This window comes from Epinephelus fuscoguttatus, linkage group LG19 (assembly GCF_011397635.1).
Source record: "Epinephelus fuscoguttatus linkage group LG19, E.fuscoguttatus.final_Chr_v1".
Taxonomy (NCBI): domain Eukaryota; kingdom Metazoa; phylum Chordata; class Actinopteri; order Perciformes; family Serranidae; genus Epinephelus; species Epinephelus fuscoguttatus.
Genome location: NC_064770.1, coordinates 22,111,068 through 22,123,868, shown reverse-complemented (window position 1 = coordinate 22,123,868; position 12,801 = coordinate 22,111,068). Strand labels below are relative to the sequence as shown.

General features: G+C 42.2%; 1 protein-coding gene across 5 annotated transcripts; it reads left to right on the top strand.

Moving 5' to 3' along the window:
* Positions 1 to 1,810: 1,810 nt before the first annotated feature.
* On the top strand, positions 1,811 to 12,672 carry cant1a (calcium activated nucleotidase 1a). Of its 5 annotated transcripts, none has more exons than XM_049561891.1 (5): positions 1,811 to 1,951; positions 3,640 to 3,692; positions 8,588 to 9,256; positions 11,446 to 11,649; positions 11,731 to 12,672. In XM_049561891.1, the coding sequence occupies exons 3-5, from the start codon at positions 8,611 to 8,613 to the stop codon at positions 12,099 to 12,101; spliced, it is 1,221 nt and encodes a 406-aa protein (XP_049417848.1). In that variant the 5' UTR covers positions 1,811 to 1,951; positions 3,640 to 3,692; positions 8,588 to 8,610; the 3' UTR covers positions 12,102 to 12,672. The 5 variants fall into 5 exon arrangements, with proteins under 5 accessions (XP_049417848.1, XP_049417846.1, XP_049417845.1 ...); XM_049561892.1 differs by lacking the exons at positions 1,811 to 1,951; positions 3,640 to 3,692 and adding exons at positions 3,842 to 3,978; positions 4,076 to 4,266; XM_049561889.1 differs by lacking the exon at positions 3,640 to 3,692.
* Positions 12,673 to 12,801: the final 129 nt, after the last annotated feature.

The following is a 12,801-nucleotide window of genomic DNA, read 5'->3' as shown; positions in this document are numbered from 1 at the left end:
GGGAAGATAAAATTTATGAATAGACAAATGATCCTCTTTGATTTTGTTACTAGTAAATAAGAGATGTATTCTGCTGCATATACATGACCATAAATCTTCTAAAGCCATGCCTGGAACGTTTACCCACATTTTTAACAAGGAGGCAAAAAGAAGAAGTACAACAATAATCCAAAATACCAAAAGAAAGTGTTGGAGTAACTGATTTGGAATAACTTTATTTAACAATTTAAAAAACAAGAGAAGTTGAGTGCAACCATTTTTTTAAGTTATTTATTTTTATTTAAGATAATTTACTCTCTGCAGATGCACACAGTCACTTTAGAATAGTAAGAACATGACAAATGAAATTAAAATCTAACCTTAAAATGTCTCGCAATTGAATCCATGCAAGAATAGCATGTTGTTTCTAGCCCACTGATTCCCATACTAAAGGTCCTGACCCCCACTATGTGAAGCTTCATGGGGTCGCGAGGCCTTCTTGATTTTCGGGGATGTAAGAAAACATATTTTGAAAATATACAGCAGGCCCATTTCTCAACATTTCATTCATTCCTATGTAGAAAACTAAATGAAATGATCTTTACAGTTCAGATATTTTTTTAAAGATATTAACTTAAAAAAACCTCACAGTATGAAGGGCACAGTGACGACCTGAACACAAGTTATGTCCACAGAGCCTTCACTTATGTAAACTGCCTCCTCCTGAAGTTAAAACAATAAAAGAGAAAAAAGAACAATGGCCAAGCATCAGGGAAAGACTTAATTTGTTGAAAAAGACGACTATCAATTATGTATAATTGTTGAAAAACCCCCAACATAATTTAGACAGAGAATTGTTTCAGCTCAGATTTCATCCCAACTGCTCAATTTACACAAACATCCTGCAGTTGTTTTATTCAATATTTGGTTATGCAGTTTATCAGCTGGTCTGTACTGTTATAGTCATGCATACAATATAATATAAAATATCCTTAAAACATGTCACATAGTCAGGGCTCATCAGTGTACTCAATGATAGTAAAGGGGTCCTTTAAGGCAGTGATACTCAACCAAACCTGGCCTGCGACAGGGTGCCAGGTGGCCCGCAAACCATTTTCTAATTCACACTGAAAATAAATTGATTCACATTGGGAGGTTTTTTTGTACTTGCAGTGTAAATAAGGTGCCATCAAAACAAAGCTTGTTTACCCACAGAAAATGCCAGGATTAGACCCCCTGAGGACATGAATTTGCAAATCCTTGGATGGCATTCTTACCTTAGTCTTAACCAATCCCGCTCTTCTTGCCTAAACCTAACCAATCCAACCAGTGAAGGCAACCAGTGCAAGCCACTCAGAGGCAGAATAGGGCAGGTCATTCCTTCGCCATCATAGGGTTTCCAAATTTGACCCTCGGACAACCTAACAGAGGTCCAGACTGAGCCCCCCAAACCCTCACATCCTTAAAACACCCCTGCATACACCATACCTGCTCAAGGATGCTGTGATTTGCCCACAAATCTAATGTGCACGTTTCTCACAAGCTTTTAACATCAAACATTTCTCAGCATTTATATAATAATTCATAGAGCTAGATGTCATTTATTCTGTTCTAAACGTTGTGTGTTTTACAGATATGACATTTGTATTATTATTTCCTCTCCAAAAAGCAAGTTGAGTATCCCTGCTTTAAAGGACACAGTTGGACACCACTGCTCTAGCTTACATTTTGTGTCAGCTTCGCAGTTTTCAAATTTCCCACATCACGCGAAGGCACCGTTTGACTAACCCTCTTGCATCCACCGCGCGCAGACAGTGCACGCTGCCGTCGTCATCAGTACATACAGGAAGTAATGAGCGGCTCTCTTGTGAACGGGGAACGGAGGAAAAGGAGCCGAAGACGGAGGCTTTAAAATAATGACACCTGAGCTACAGCCGGCAGCGGACCGTGAGCTGAACATCTAACATCTGCGGTGAGTTAAGAAGCAACGTTACAAGGTTTCAGCTCGACTCTGAACGCAGCCATTTGTGATGGCATCCGTGTTAACCTCTGCGCTGCTGGCAGGACAGGGTCAGGAGCTAACACTCACACACAGGAGGTGCAGATGGGATGTTTGTGTGTGTGCAGGGGGAGAGGGACACCTGAAATCGATCCCCTTATTAGCAAAATACCCCCACTTACAGTCAGTGAATACTATATTTAACTACTTTACTCAGAACTTTATTGGTTTATGAATAAAGGGCCTGTAAATAGCAAAGTGGGAATGACCCACCTGGGGCCTCTGAGATGCTCCAAGTGGTCTGCAGACTAAATTTAAAATACTTCAGTATCACTATTGTGCATCTTGTTATCACACAGCATCTTCTCATTGAAAAAAAAACCACATAAAATCCAGCCCTCAGTGTAATTCACATCTGTTTGGGGGCGCCTTGACATGCAGAGCTCTGGGAATCTGCCTTACAGCAACAAGTCAGCTATTTATGGGCCTCACACACTCTCTCTATGTCCTTGATCTGTTTCCTTTGAAGCCCACCTCCCCAGATGTCATCCTCTTTGGCAGCACTGAGCAGAGACACTCACATTTGCACATCAGGGAGCCACCGGCATCTGATAGGGGCTCGTATCAGGACAGGACTTTGTGCAGTTACACAACTGTCCATACTCTCAGGGAGACACTGTACACGACTGCTGTTCCGTGTTGTGCATTATGCCACGCCACTGAGCAAACTTAGACTGCTGTGGGAGCCACTTTGAGTCACTCAGAAGGTGCATGGTCAGTAATTCATGCTTCATTAGAGCTGAAGCAAATGGTCAAAGAATCGATAAGCTAGTCAACAGACAATTAATTTGCAGCAGTATTGAAAATCAATCAAGCATTTAAATACATTTTTAAGCAAAAATACCAGTTCTATGCACGTAAATGTGAAAATGTTCTACCTTTAACTGTTTTATATCTTTGTCAATTGAACATCTCAAGGATTTGTACCAGTATTTGTCATCTTGGACCTTTTATTGACTAAATTATCAACAGAATAAATGATTGGTTGGTGATTCTATTAGCATATTTTAAATTGCAGTATTGATGCAAAATGTAGTGATATGAAAAAAAAAAAACTTTTGGAAACTAATTTGAGAAGCATTTAGAGATGAAATAACTGAGTAAATAAATGAGTAGTAACTGTAATTTGAAGCATTCTCTGGCACAAAAATTTCCTTTGGGATAAATGAAGTTCTATTGAATTGAATCGAATATAACTCAATTGAATGGACAGCTGCCTAGTACAAACTACATGGCAAAATCTCTGACATATCTAACATCTCGCGTCATCTATATCGCCATATCTCCCAACCTTACAGTGTATATTATGTAATTTCATTGTGCAACACTGAATTGAAACTATTGAAACCTTTGACGACTTTACGACGCTCACAAGTTGCTTGTTGATTAATAATTAACTTCTTGAACTCCTAAAATATTGTTGAACTGAAGCCCAGAAGGAGTTAAACTAAAAGCAATTAAAAGTTTGTGTTCCTGTAGCGTCCCTGTTGACTGTGTAACCGCTGTATTATCAGGCTGATCTCTGGCCTCAGTCCTCTCTGACTGCATGCTGGATACAAATTCTTGTAGTGACTGCAGGTTTGTTCTTAACTTCTTTTCAGCCTGCGGGATTTGCACCATTCCACTTATTTATGCAGGACAGGTGACTGTGCAGGTAAGGAGTGCTTCCCTCACCTCTGGTTCCTGGCCCTTTGTTGCTATTGTGATGATAACTTAATGGATTGCGCTGGCCTCCTGTGAGGTTTGACCCTTTGGACTGGAACATAATCCTCCAAGTCTAGTTAAAGTTCACTAGCTTTGTAACAACTCTTAGTCATGGTTGCAGTACAAATAATCTGCGAGCAGGTAGAGCTTGTGACTGACCGTGGAGGTCTGCTTTAAAAACAGTGAGGTAAATCTGATGACACCAGGACAGCGTTCTGGCAGGAGGCGGCGAAGGGGTAAGCTTTTAATGAATTTGTTTCAGCGAAGGAGATTTGGGCAAAATCAGAATCTGTTTAAGTTCATTAGTATCAGCCACTTGTTGGTGTGTTTCAGAGGGGATAGTTTTCTTGCCTCGGAGTGTGGGCCCTGATGTTGCTGCCATAATGGACTGCTGTTTGGCTCCGGGCCCCTTTTATGAAAGAGTCTTTCAGCCTCTGCTCTGCTTTCGGAGAAATGCAGCCATGTTTAGGCCACAGAATGTGAGGCTCCAGAGGCTGAGTTTAGAGGTCCCTGCCTGGAATTTGGTGAGAAGTAGATTGCACACATTTTCTATTCTACAGAGCTTGGTGGTGGTGACCCCTCAAATGTAGACGTATAAGGTCAAATCAGTTTACTGGGCATTTAAGCAGATATCAGTATAGGAAAACAGTTTTCCCTTGTTTGGAATATGACTTTTGGGAGCTTTCTCCTTGAAGTGTCACATAATCCTGTTGTCTACCAAGGTGCTAAAGTGAATTATCTGTATCACCTCCCAATCTGAGTTGAGTTATATTAAGTCTATAAAAGGAACGGTGTGAAGGATTTAGTGGCAGTCTAGCAGTGAGGAGTGCAGATTGCAACCAGATGAAACTTCCCCCGCGTACCAAGCATGATCTACCAGTCAGGATTCCTTCAGTGCTCATTGCTTAAAGGGTTTTTACCCGGAGCCAAATTATCCGCAGAGGCCTCTTCCTGCCAAAAACGAACAGACCTGGTGATTTAAACAGGTAAAAACACTGAATAAAGAAGTTTTACATTAAAAATTCGATGTTTTTGCGACGCTGCTCATCGCAGAGAAATGGTGGCTGTCACGAAAACGATACCAGCCAATGTTTGGTGTGTCCGTTCTGGGCTGCAGTAGAAATATGGTGGCGCAACAGTGGTAGACTCCATGAACGAGGATCTGCTCCCCATGGTTGCAATACCGGTTTCAAGGTATACCGTGATATTAAAATTGACAGATATGGTATTGTGTACATTTGCTTGTCTACGATATTGAAAAAAAAGCAGCTGGACAGAAAATCTCAATCTCTAATTTTCAAAAGGGAGATTTTTTTCCACATACTTTGAATTAAAAATGGTTTAAAGTTTCAAATATGGTAATAAAATGTTTGTTTGACCAAGAATAACCCGTCCATTTTAATTCCTTTAAGGGTCATACCATGATAATAATAATTCTGTAATAATAATAATAATAATAATAATACATTTTATTTGTATTGCACCTTACATTTTAGCACTGTCAAAGTGCTACAGAGCAGGATAAAAAAAAAAAAAAAAAAATACTGTGATACTGTGAAACAGCGGTTATTGTACTGTGAAAATCTCATATCATTGCTACCCTTCTATGTAGACATAAACAGCTAAGGTTAAAAAAACCCCACAATAGTTCTTATTTTAGGTGATTATACACTTAAGAAAACATATTTACTACATAATATTCCATTTCTGCCAATATATCCACCTAAAGCCTACACACCGGATCTTTGGATGTTGGAAAATAGTGAAAAATATCCCTCATAATTTCCTAGAGCCCAAAGTGGTGTCTTTAAATGTCTTGTTTCGTCCAACGAACACTCCAAAATGGCACCTTTAAGAAGCTAGAAACCTTAATTATTTGACATTTTTATAGTTTGAATAGTATTAGTATAGTAGTATTATATAGTATGGTTAAAATAGTATTAGTTTTCTGTCGATCACTATTTATTGTCATTAATCTCTTTATTGGTCTGTTAAATGCCAAAAGTCCAACAGGATCTTTTCAAATGTCTTTATTTGAACAAGATTCTCAGTTGTCACAGATAGAAAGCAAAAAAAGAATCACGACAGAGATTTCTGCTTGATAGGTGACTTGATTGCTTACTAAAATTGTTGGCACTTATGTGACAGTGGCATGTGCTACACGAGCCGGCTGATACTGTATTACCTGATTTACCTGTTCACAGCTGTCATCTTGTTAATGTCACTGACGTGGCTCCTCCCAGCGACTACATTAACACGTCACTGTGGTGGCCAACTGATATTCACCCAACCCTGAAACTGAGCTGCTTCCTGCCTCCCGTTGTGTAATGTTTAACCTGGCATGTATAGGCTCATTTGTGCGAGCTCCTACCACAATTTAAAATAGTCCTGAAAATATAAGCTTATATGAATGACCTGCCTGCCATTGGGACTAAGGATTTGACTGGCAAACAAGAGTCTGCTCATGGAGAGTATGTGAGTAGGATTAGATTGAGTTTTATTATCTAAATGTGCTGTTGTAGGTTGGGTCAGAGTAATGTATGAAAGAATTTTGTCTTCAGATTATTTCCATAGTGTAAAGATTTGTTTGCATTTAATTGCTCTTTAGATTTAGAGCAAGCCCTTACTTTCCCACAGGGCAAAGCAGGCGAAACAACTACAAGTATCCATACAGCTCAGCTTACTGTGGCTTGCCCCTGAAAAAATGATCCTGTGTAACCTGAATGGCGACCTGTATTTGAGGATACATTCTTTGTATTGCAGCGGTACTGTGTGACTTTTGAGACAAATGACATTCTTCTAGTTTTTTGTGTGTGTAATTCATTAAAAATCAAAGGCAACTTGCTCCAGTGAGAATAACTCAGTGGGTGGTTTGCAGCTGAGTGTGAAGCGGTCAGGATGAGAGTCAGCACCTTCAAATCAGAGGACATGGTTCTCTGGTGGATTGCCACCTCCAGGTTGGGAGAGAGTTACTGCCTCAAGCGAGGGAGTTCAAGTATCTCGGGGTCTTGTTCGCGAGCGAGGGTAGAGCAGAGCACAAGATAGATCGACAGTTTTTTGCAGCGTCTGCAGTGATGCTGGCGCTGTGCTGGTCCGTCATGATGAAGAGGGAGCTGAGCCAGAGGGCGAAGCTTTCGATTTACTTGTCCATCTACGTTCCAAACCTCACCTATGGTCACGAGCAGTGTAGTGACCAAAAGAATGAGATCATGGATACAAGCGGCAGAAATGAGTTTCCTCCGTTGGGTGGCTGGAGCTCAGACATCCGACGGGAGCTCAGAGTAGAGCTGCTGCTCCTTCGCGTCGAAAGGAGTGAGCTGAGGTAGTTCAGGCATCTGATCAGGATGCCTCCTCGGCACCTCCTGTTAGAGGTTTTCCAGACATGTCCCACCGGGGCAGACCCAGGACACGCTGGAGGGATAACATATCTCATCTGGCCTGGGAGGTGCTGGAAAGCGTTGCCTCGGAGAGGTACATCTAGGGGTGCTTTGCTTGGCCTGCTGTCCCCAGGATGGATATTCTGAGTTTGTGATTTATACTATGACGTTATCATTAACCATACATATTTAAAATAACTCACCATGATTCCTTCAGCCCTTGCCCTAGCTCTGGATGCAACAGCCTCTGTTGCGGAGATTCGTTTTGCTGTTGTCAACTCAGTCAGGCTATTCTCAGTAGAAAAGTGTGTGTCAAATTGATGACTTTCATTTGTCTTCCACCACAGTGCTGCACATGGTGCAAAACAGTTTCAGGGAATTGCCTTGCATGATCTTCAGCAGTAAATTTTGTTGGTTAATGCGAGATGTTCATGTTGCACACGTCTGCATCTCCAGTACCACAATGGAGTGAATTTGGACTCATTTCATTGTTGACTTTTATGATTGGAGAAACTATGACGATCGGTCAAATTTGCAGAAAAGTTGCAATGACTGGGCAAAATTGCAGGGTCACGCAGAATTCACAGGGATTGATCAACTTGCCTGAATTCTAACCTTTCACAATAAATGCCCCAAACATACATACTGCGTACCTGCTTACCAGAGGGAACTTAAATTCACTCAGAGGCAACTCAACAGGAGTAGCTTACAGTAACTGTTAACTTACACCGATACTCCTTGGTAACTGGGGTTAGTTACCTATAGCTACTGGGGAAAACAAAAGCACTCTCCTCTTCCTCTTGTGGTTGCACAGTGGTTGATACGCTTATGTTTGTGCCATAAATTATGCCTTGATTTTCCCAGGAGATCTTACAGGGAATCAATTTAAATGTCAGTGCTCTCATTTTTCTAAAACCATTACATTGGACAATCAATATTTTATTTTATTAAGATAAGTTAAATCAAAAAACTTTATATTTCCACTTTAACAGGGTAAATATAATGGGAAGAGCAACAAAGGAGGGACCCCTCTTCCAAAATGGACAGCCAGACGTGCAGTGGATGCCATGTGTACAGAATACACCACCATAGTAAAATTACAGTATAGACAATCAGGATGACTTGAATTGTAACAGGCAAACACCAAACAGATAGGATCTGAGTCCCACAACCTCCTCTTCACCATGGGAACCTAGAAAGGGGACAAAATATACAAACACACAAGAGGCAAAGCTCAAGCAGACAGTTCACACAGATAGAGAAAAAGAAACAAACACACACAGAGGAGGAGAGTGACAAGGACAACATGAATTCAGGGGAGGGTCAGAATATTTTCATGTTTTACAGGAAAATAAAAAGAGAGATTTTGTATTAAAATACTCAAAACAGATAAAAGGACAGGTCTGCTGCCCTGTTTTGTCTTGAACTAGTGCACATGACTGACCGTCTCTTTCCTTTTTTTCTTCAGGTCTCCCCAGGCCTCCGTCCTCCATGCCTGCTCCCCCAGGCTTCACTCGACTGGAGCAAAATGAGCCCATGAACACCCTGCGTATCTCTGTCGGAGGCCTCCCGATGTTGGCTTCTATGGCCAACACCACTGACCCACGTTTCCGCCTTAAATGGAGGCCCATCGTGGCGGTGGCTGGCTCCCTGGCCCTGCTTCTTCTGCTCTTCATGCACTTAAACTCAAGCCTAGGCCCCCGCTCTTATGACTCGCACGGCTGGAGGGGTAGTCGCAGTGACACCCAGCGGTCCGATTCCAGTTACAACGACACCTACCCTCTCAGTCCGCCTGAGCACACGCTGCAGGGCACCCGCTACCGCATTGGGGTCATCGCCGACCTGGACACAGACTCTCGTAGTGACAAGAAGCTGACGTGGTTCAGCTACATGCGGCGGGGGCACCTGTTGGTGTCCCAAAGTGGCGACAAGATAGCAGTTGAATGGGATGCAGACAGGGTGGTGCTGGAAAGCCACCTGTCGGAGAAGGGCAGGGGAATGGAGCTGTCTGACCTGGTGGCGTTCAACGGGAAGCTCTACAGTGTCGATGACAGGACGGGCGTTGTCTACCACATTGACGGTGACAAGATTGTGCCTTGGGTCATCCTACCTGATGGCGATGGCGGCGTTGCCAAAGGTTGGCATTACACTCCACTCATATATACTGTAATACATTATTGTACTTGATTATTTCCATTTTCCCACTGCGTTTTTTGACAGCTTTTTTTACTCGCTATTTTTTTTAGTTTTAAAGGGAAACTTTAATGTTTCACAACTGGGGCAATATCGCACCGTCAGTATACGTACGCTTGATCCGGTCTGTTTGTTGTCATATGTAGCCAAGTCTTGCTCAAGGAGAAGTCTTGTTCTGAAGTCTTTGAGAGCTTACCTGTTGCAATAAGACGACGGTGGAAACGTTACTGAGAGAGTTGGAGGGAGGAGCGCCAGAAAGAGTTGACTGACTGTTTTGCTGTTTTCGACAACATGGAGAAGTCTGCGAGATTTCAGAATGAGTCTTCTCGTTGACCGAGACAACGACAAACAGACCAAATCAAGCAAAAGATTAAAAAAAAGGCTTTAATTTCTCCATAGAGTCCTTCACATAATGTCAGACATTTCTACTAACAACCTGAGCCTATCAGTGGCAAAAACAAGCACTTTTAGTGGACGCGCTTTGACGGTGCGTTAAGGCCCCAAAGGGTTATATTGCAGCCTTTTTTCTGGTGATGAGCTGCAGCCATCTCTCAATACTTGAACAATTTCAAAATAGTTGTCTCCGTTCGTCACTTATACATATACCCTTTTAATCTTTTCAGATGGTTTCATTTAAATAACTGCCCAGGGTCCAAAGAGGTACAATTATCCATTAATTCACTAAAAGCAAAGAAGAAAGAAATGGACATAAATTTTATTTAGAACAACTTCTGGTCACCTCACAACACCTCAGGTTCATCCTGTGACCGTTTGGAGCAGCCTGACCCTTAGTTTGAGATAGCTACATATGCATATACCATAGAGCCCGATGATAACTGGATCTTTGGGGCCAATACTCACATCAGGGAGTCAAAAATTCTGATCTTAATGTGTAGGCCAATATTGGCTGATAAGGAGAAAGGAAATTTTACAGATTAAAGGCCTTTGCACACTGAGTCCAGTGTTTTTCGGGTGTGTTTTTTAATCCGTCATCCGAAAAAAAATATTACTACGCACAGAAACTTTACACACTGATTCCGATACGTTTTATTGTACTATTCGTTGTAAAAATGAAAAGACACATTTCCTCCTTTGCTTCTCTCCACTGGAGTTACCTATCCGGCTGTCATCACTCCCTCCCTGTCTTTCATTTGGCGCCGCAGCTGCGTGAAGCGGCGGAGCTGTCCTCTGTCTCAGTCTGCACATTCTGTTTGCAGTTTACATCCTCTTCATCATCATCATCATCCACCTGTGTATTACTGTCTGACCTGTTGAAAGTAGCTGTCTGAGTTATGAAATGATTCTGAGCGTCCCGTTCATGTGTCTTGTCGTTGATGTGTCCCGCCGCCACATTTTCCTCACTGATTCTTGGTCGAACATCACTAAAGGCTTCTGACGGCTGCGAAAAATGCAGAAAATCGAACCTGTTGCGAAAAATTTCAATCACGGACAAACGTTTCAGACCATTGTGCATCGTAATTGACACAATGTGAGGTCCTATTTATTTTTAGTCGTGCAACAATTTCAGACAAATAAAATGGTCTCAGTGTGCAAAGGCCTTACTAGTTAACTGTTGTTGTGGCAGTTTTTAGCCGATCTGCTTGGGCGTCAGCGAGCAATAACTGAATAGCTTTGTGCATGAGAGTTTAGTCTCTATAGATTGAGGTTGCGCCCAGAACAGTGAATACAGGGCATCTTTATACCTACACTCAGACGACAAGATGATGAGAAATCAATTGTAGCATTCTTGGGCTAAAGGAACATACCTGTAGCAACATGTTAGGTAATCGGCTGTATCTGTTAGACAGTCAACGGACTGTCTTTGAAGGCGAGATTATAGTGAATGTAAATCTCTTGATGATGTCAAGTATCAACAGATGGATACAAAAGGTGAATGCAAAGGTCACACACTTACAGGCACATGGGAAGAATGAAACAATACAAGCATATGCATTAAGAAGACAAAATTTCCACTTCACTGTTAAAAATCAATCAAAGCATTATGAGTACTTTTACCGATACTTGAAGTGTATTCTACTCATTATACTTTTGTACTTAAACTGAAATGCAGAACTCTTGCTTGTAATCAAGTACTTTTATGTGTTTAATGCCACTTTTACCTTCTCCTGGTAGGGTTCAAAGCTGAGTGGCTGGCGGTGAAAGACAAGCACCTGTACGTTGGCGGTCTGGGGAAAGAGTGGACCACCACCGAGGGGGAGTTCGTCAACAACAACCCAGAGTGGGTGAAAGTAGTGGGCTTCAGAGGGGATGTACGACATGAAAACTGGGTTCCCAAGTACCAATCTCTCAAGTCTGCTGCAGGAATAGAGCCTCCAGGTGAGGATGTGAATCTGGTCTCGCTTACGATTGCTTCCGTTTGTTTCCTGCTGTTTACCCTTTACGTCTGAATCTCCGCAGGGTATCTCATCCACGAATCTGCAGCATGGAGCGACACCCTGCAGCGCTGGTTTTTCCTCCCTCGCCGCGCCAGCAATGAGCGCTACGAGGAGACGGCGGATGAGCGCCGCGGCACGAACCTTGCCCTCAGCTGCTCGCCAGATTTCAAAGACATCATTGTAAGTCGGGTGGGTCAGCTCAACCCCACTCACGGATTCTCCTCTTTCAAGTTCGTCCCCAACACTGACGACCAGATCATTCTGGCTCTCAAGTCAGAGGAGGACGCCGGTAAGATCGCCACGTACATCATGGCCTTCACGCTTGACGGACGCATCCTTTTACCTGAAACCAAGATCGGGGACGTGAAATACGAGGGCTTAGAGTTCATATAGACTTAGAGACTCGCTCTTGAGGCCACTGCACTGTTGTTCTATTTTGTTTACAATTCAGTCACTGTTGAAGTTACTGTACTCGCTGCTTCCTCTCATTGAGACACAACTCCAACCCGTAGAGGATCATCTTCAGTACACATAAAAGAACCATGGGCTGACACTGAAAAACACGGTCCCGCTTTGGGTTTTGAGAAAGTGCCAGTCAACGCAAACAAAGCCAGCATGTCTCGTGGTGGATCATCTCCCTCCCAGGACAAATGTGGCCCTCAACAGTACTGTAGCCTTCCTTATAATGAATGTACAAAAGATTGATTTATCAGACTGTGATTTCTTTTCCTGAAGCATATGTTTTCATGCACATACTGTACACTCTCAAAAGGTCAAAGGTTATCTTCCCCCTTTGCTCCATTTTAAACATCATCCTATACACACCGAACATGCTATTTTCAGTGAAATAACTTAAGGCCTGTTTTTATTCCTCATGAAACTCAATGTTTGAAGGACATTTTGGTGAAAAATGAATTATGTGATGTTTTTGGTGGGATGACTTGAGTAAAAATCTTGATTCCTATTTCCTGTGTCTTGTCGTTTCATTCACACATGGGCTTTTTTTTTTTTTTTTTTTTTTTTAAAAAAACAGTTAAATGAAACCTGAACCTTGTCCTCAAACAAGTTGCAACAGGAGCAGTTTGCAAAACAA

Coding starts and splice junctions, on each gene's coding strand:
- cant1a (XM_049561888.1), top strand. CDS start 3,939: ATGACACCAGGACAGCGTTCTGGCAGGAGGCGGCGAAGGG. Junction 3,979..8,587: donor TGGCAGGAGGCGGCGAAGGG/GTAAGCTTTTAA, acceptor TTTTTTCTTCAG/GTCTCCCCAGGCCTCCGTCC. Junction 9,257..11,445: donor CGATGGCGGCGTTGCCAAAG/GTTGGCATTACA, acceptor TTCTCCTGGTAG/GGTTCAAAGCTGAGTGGCTG.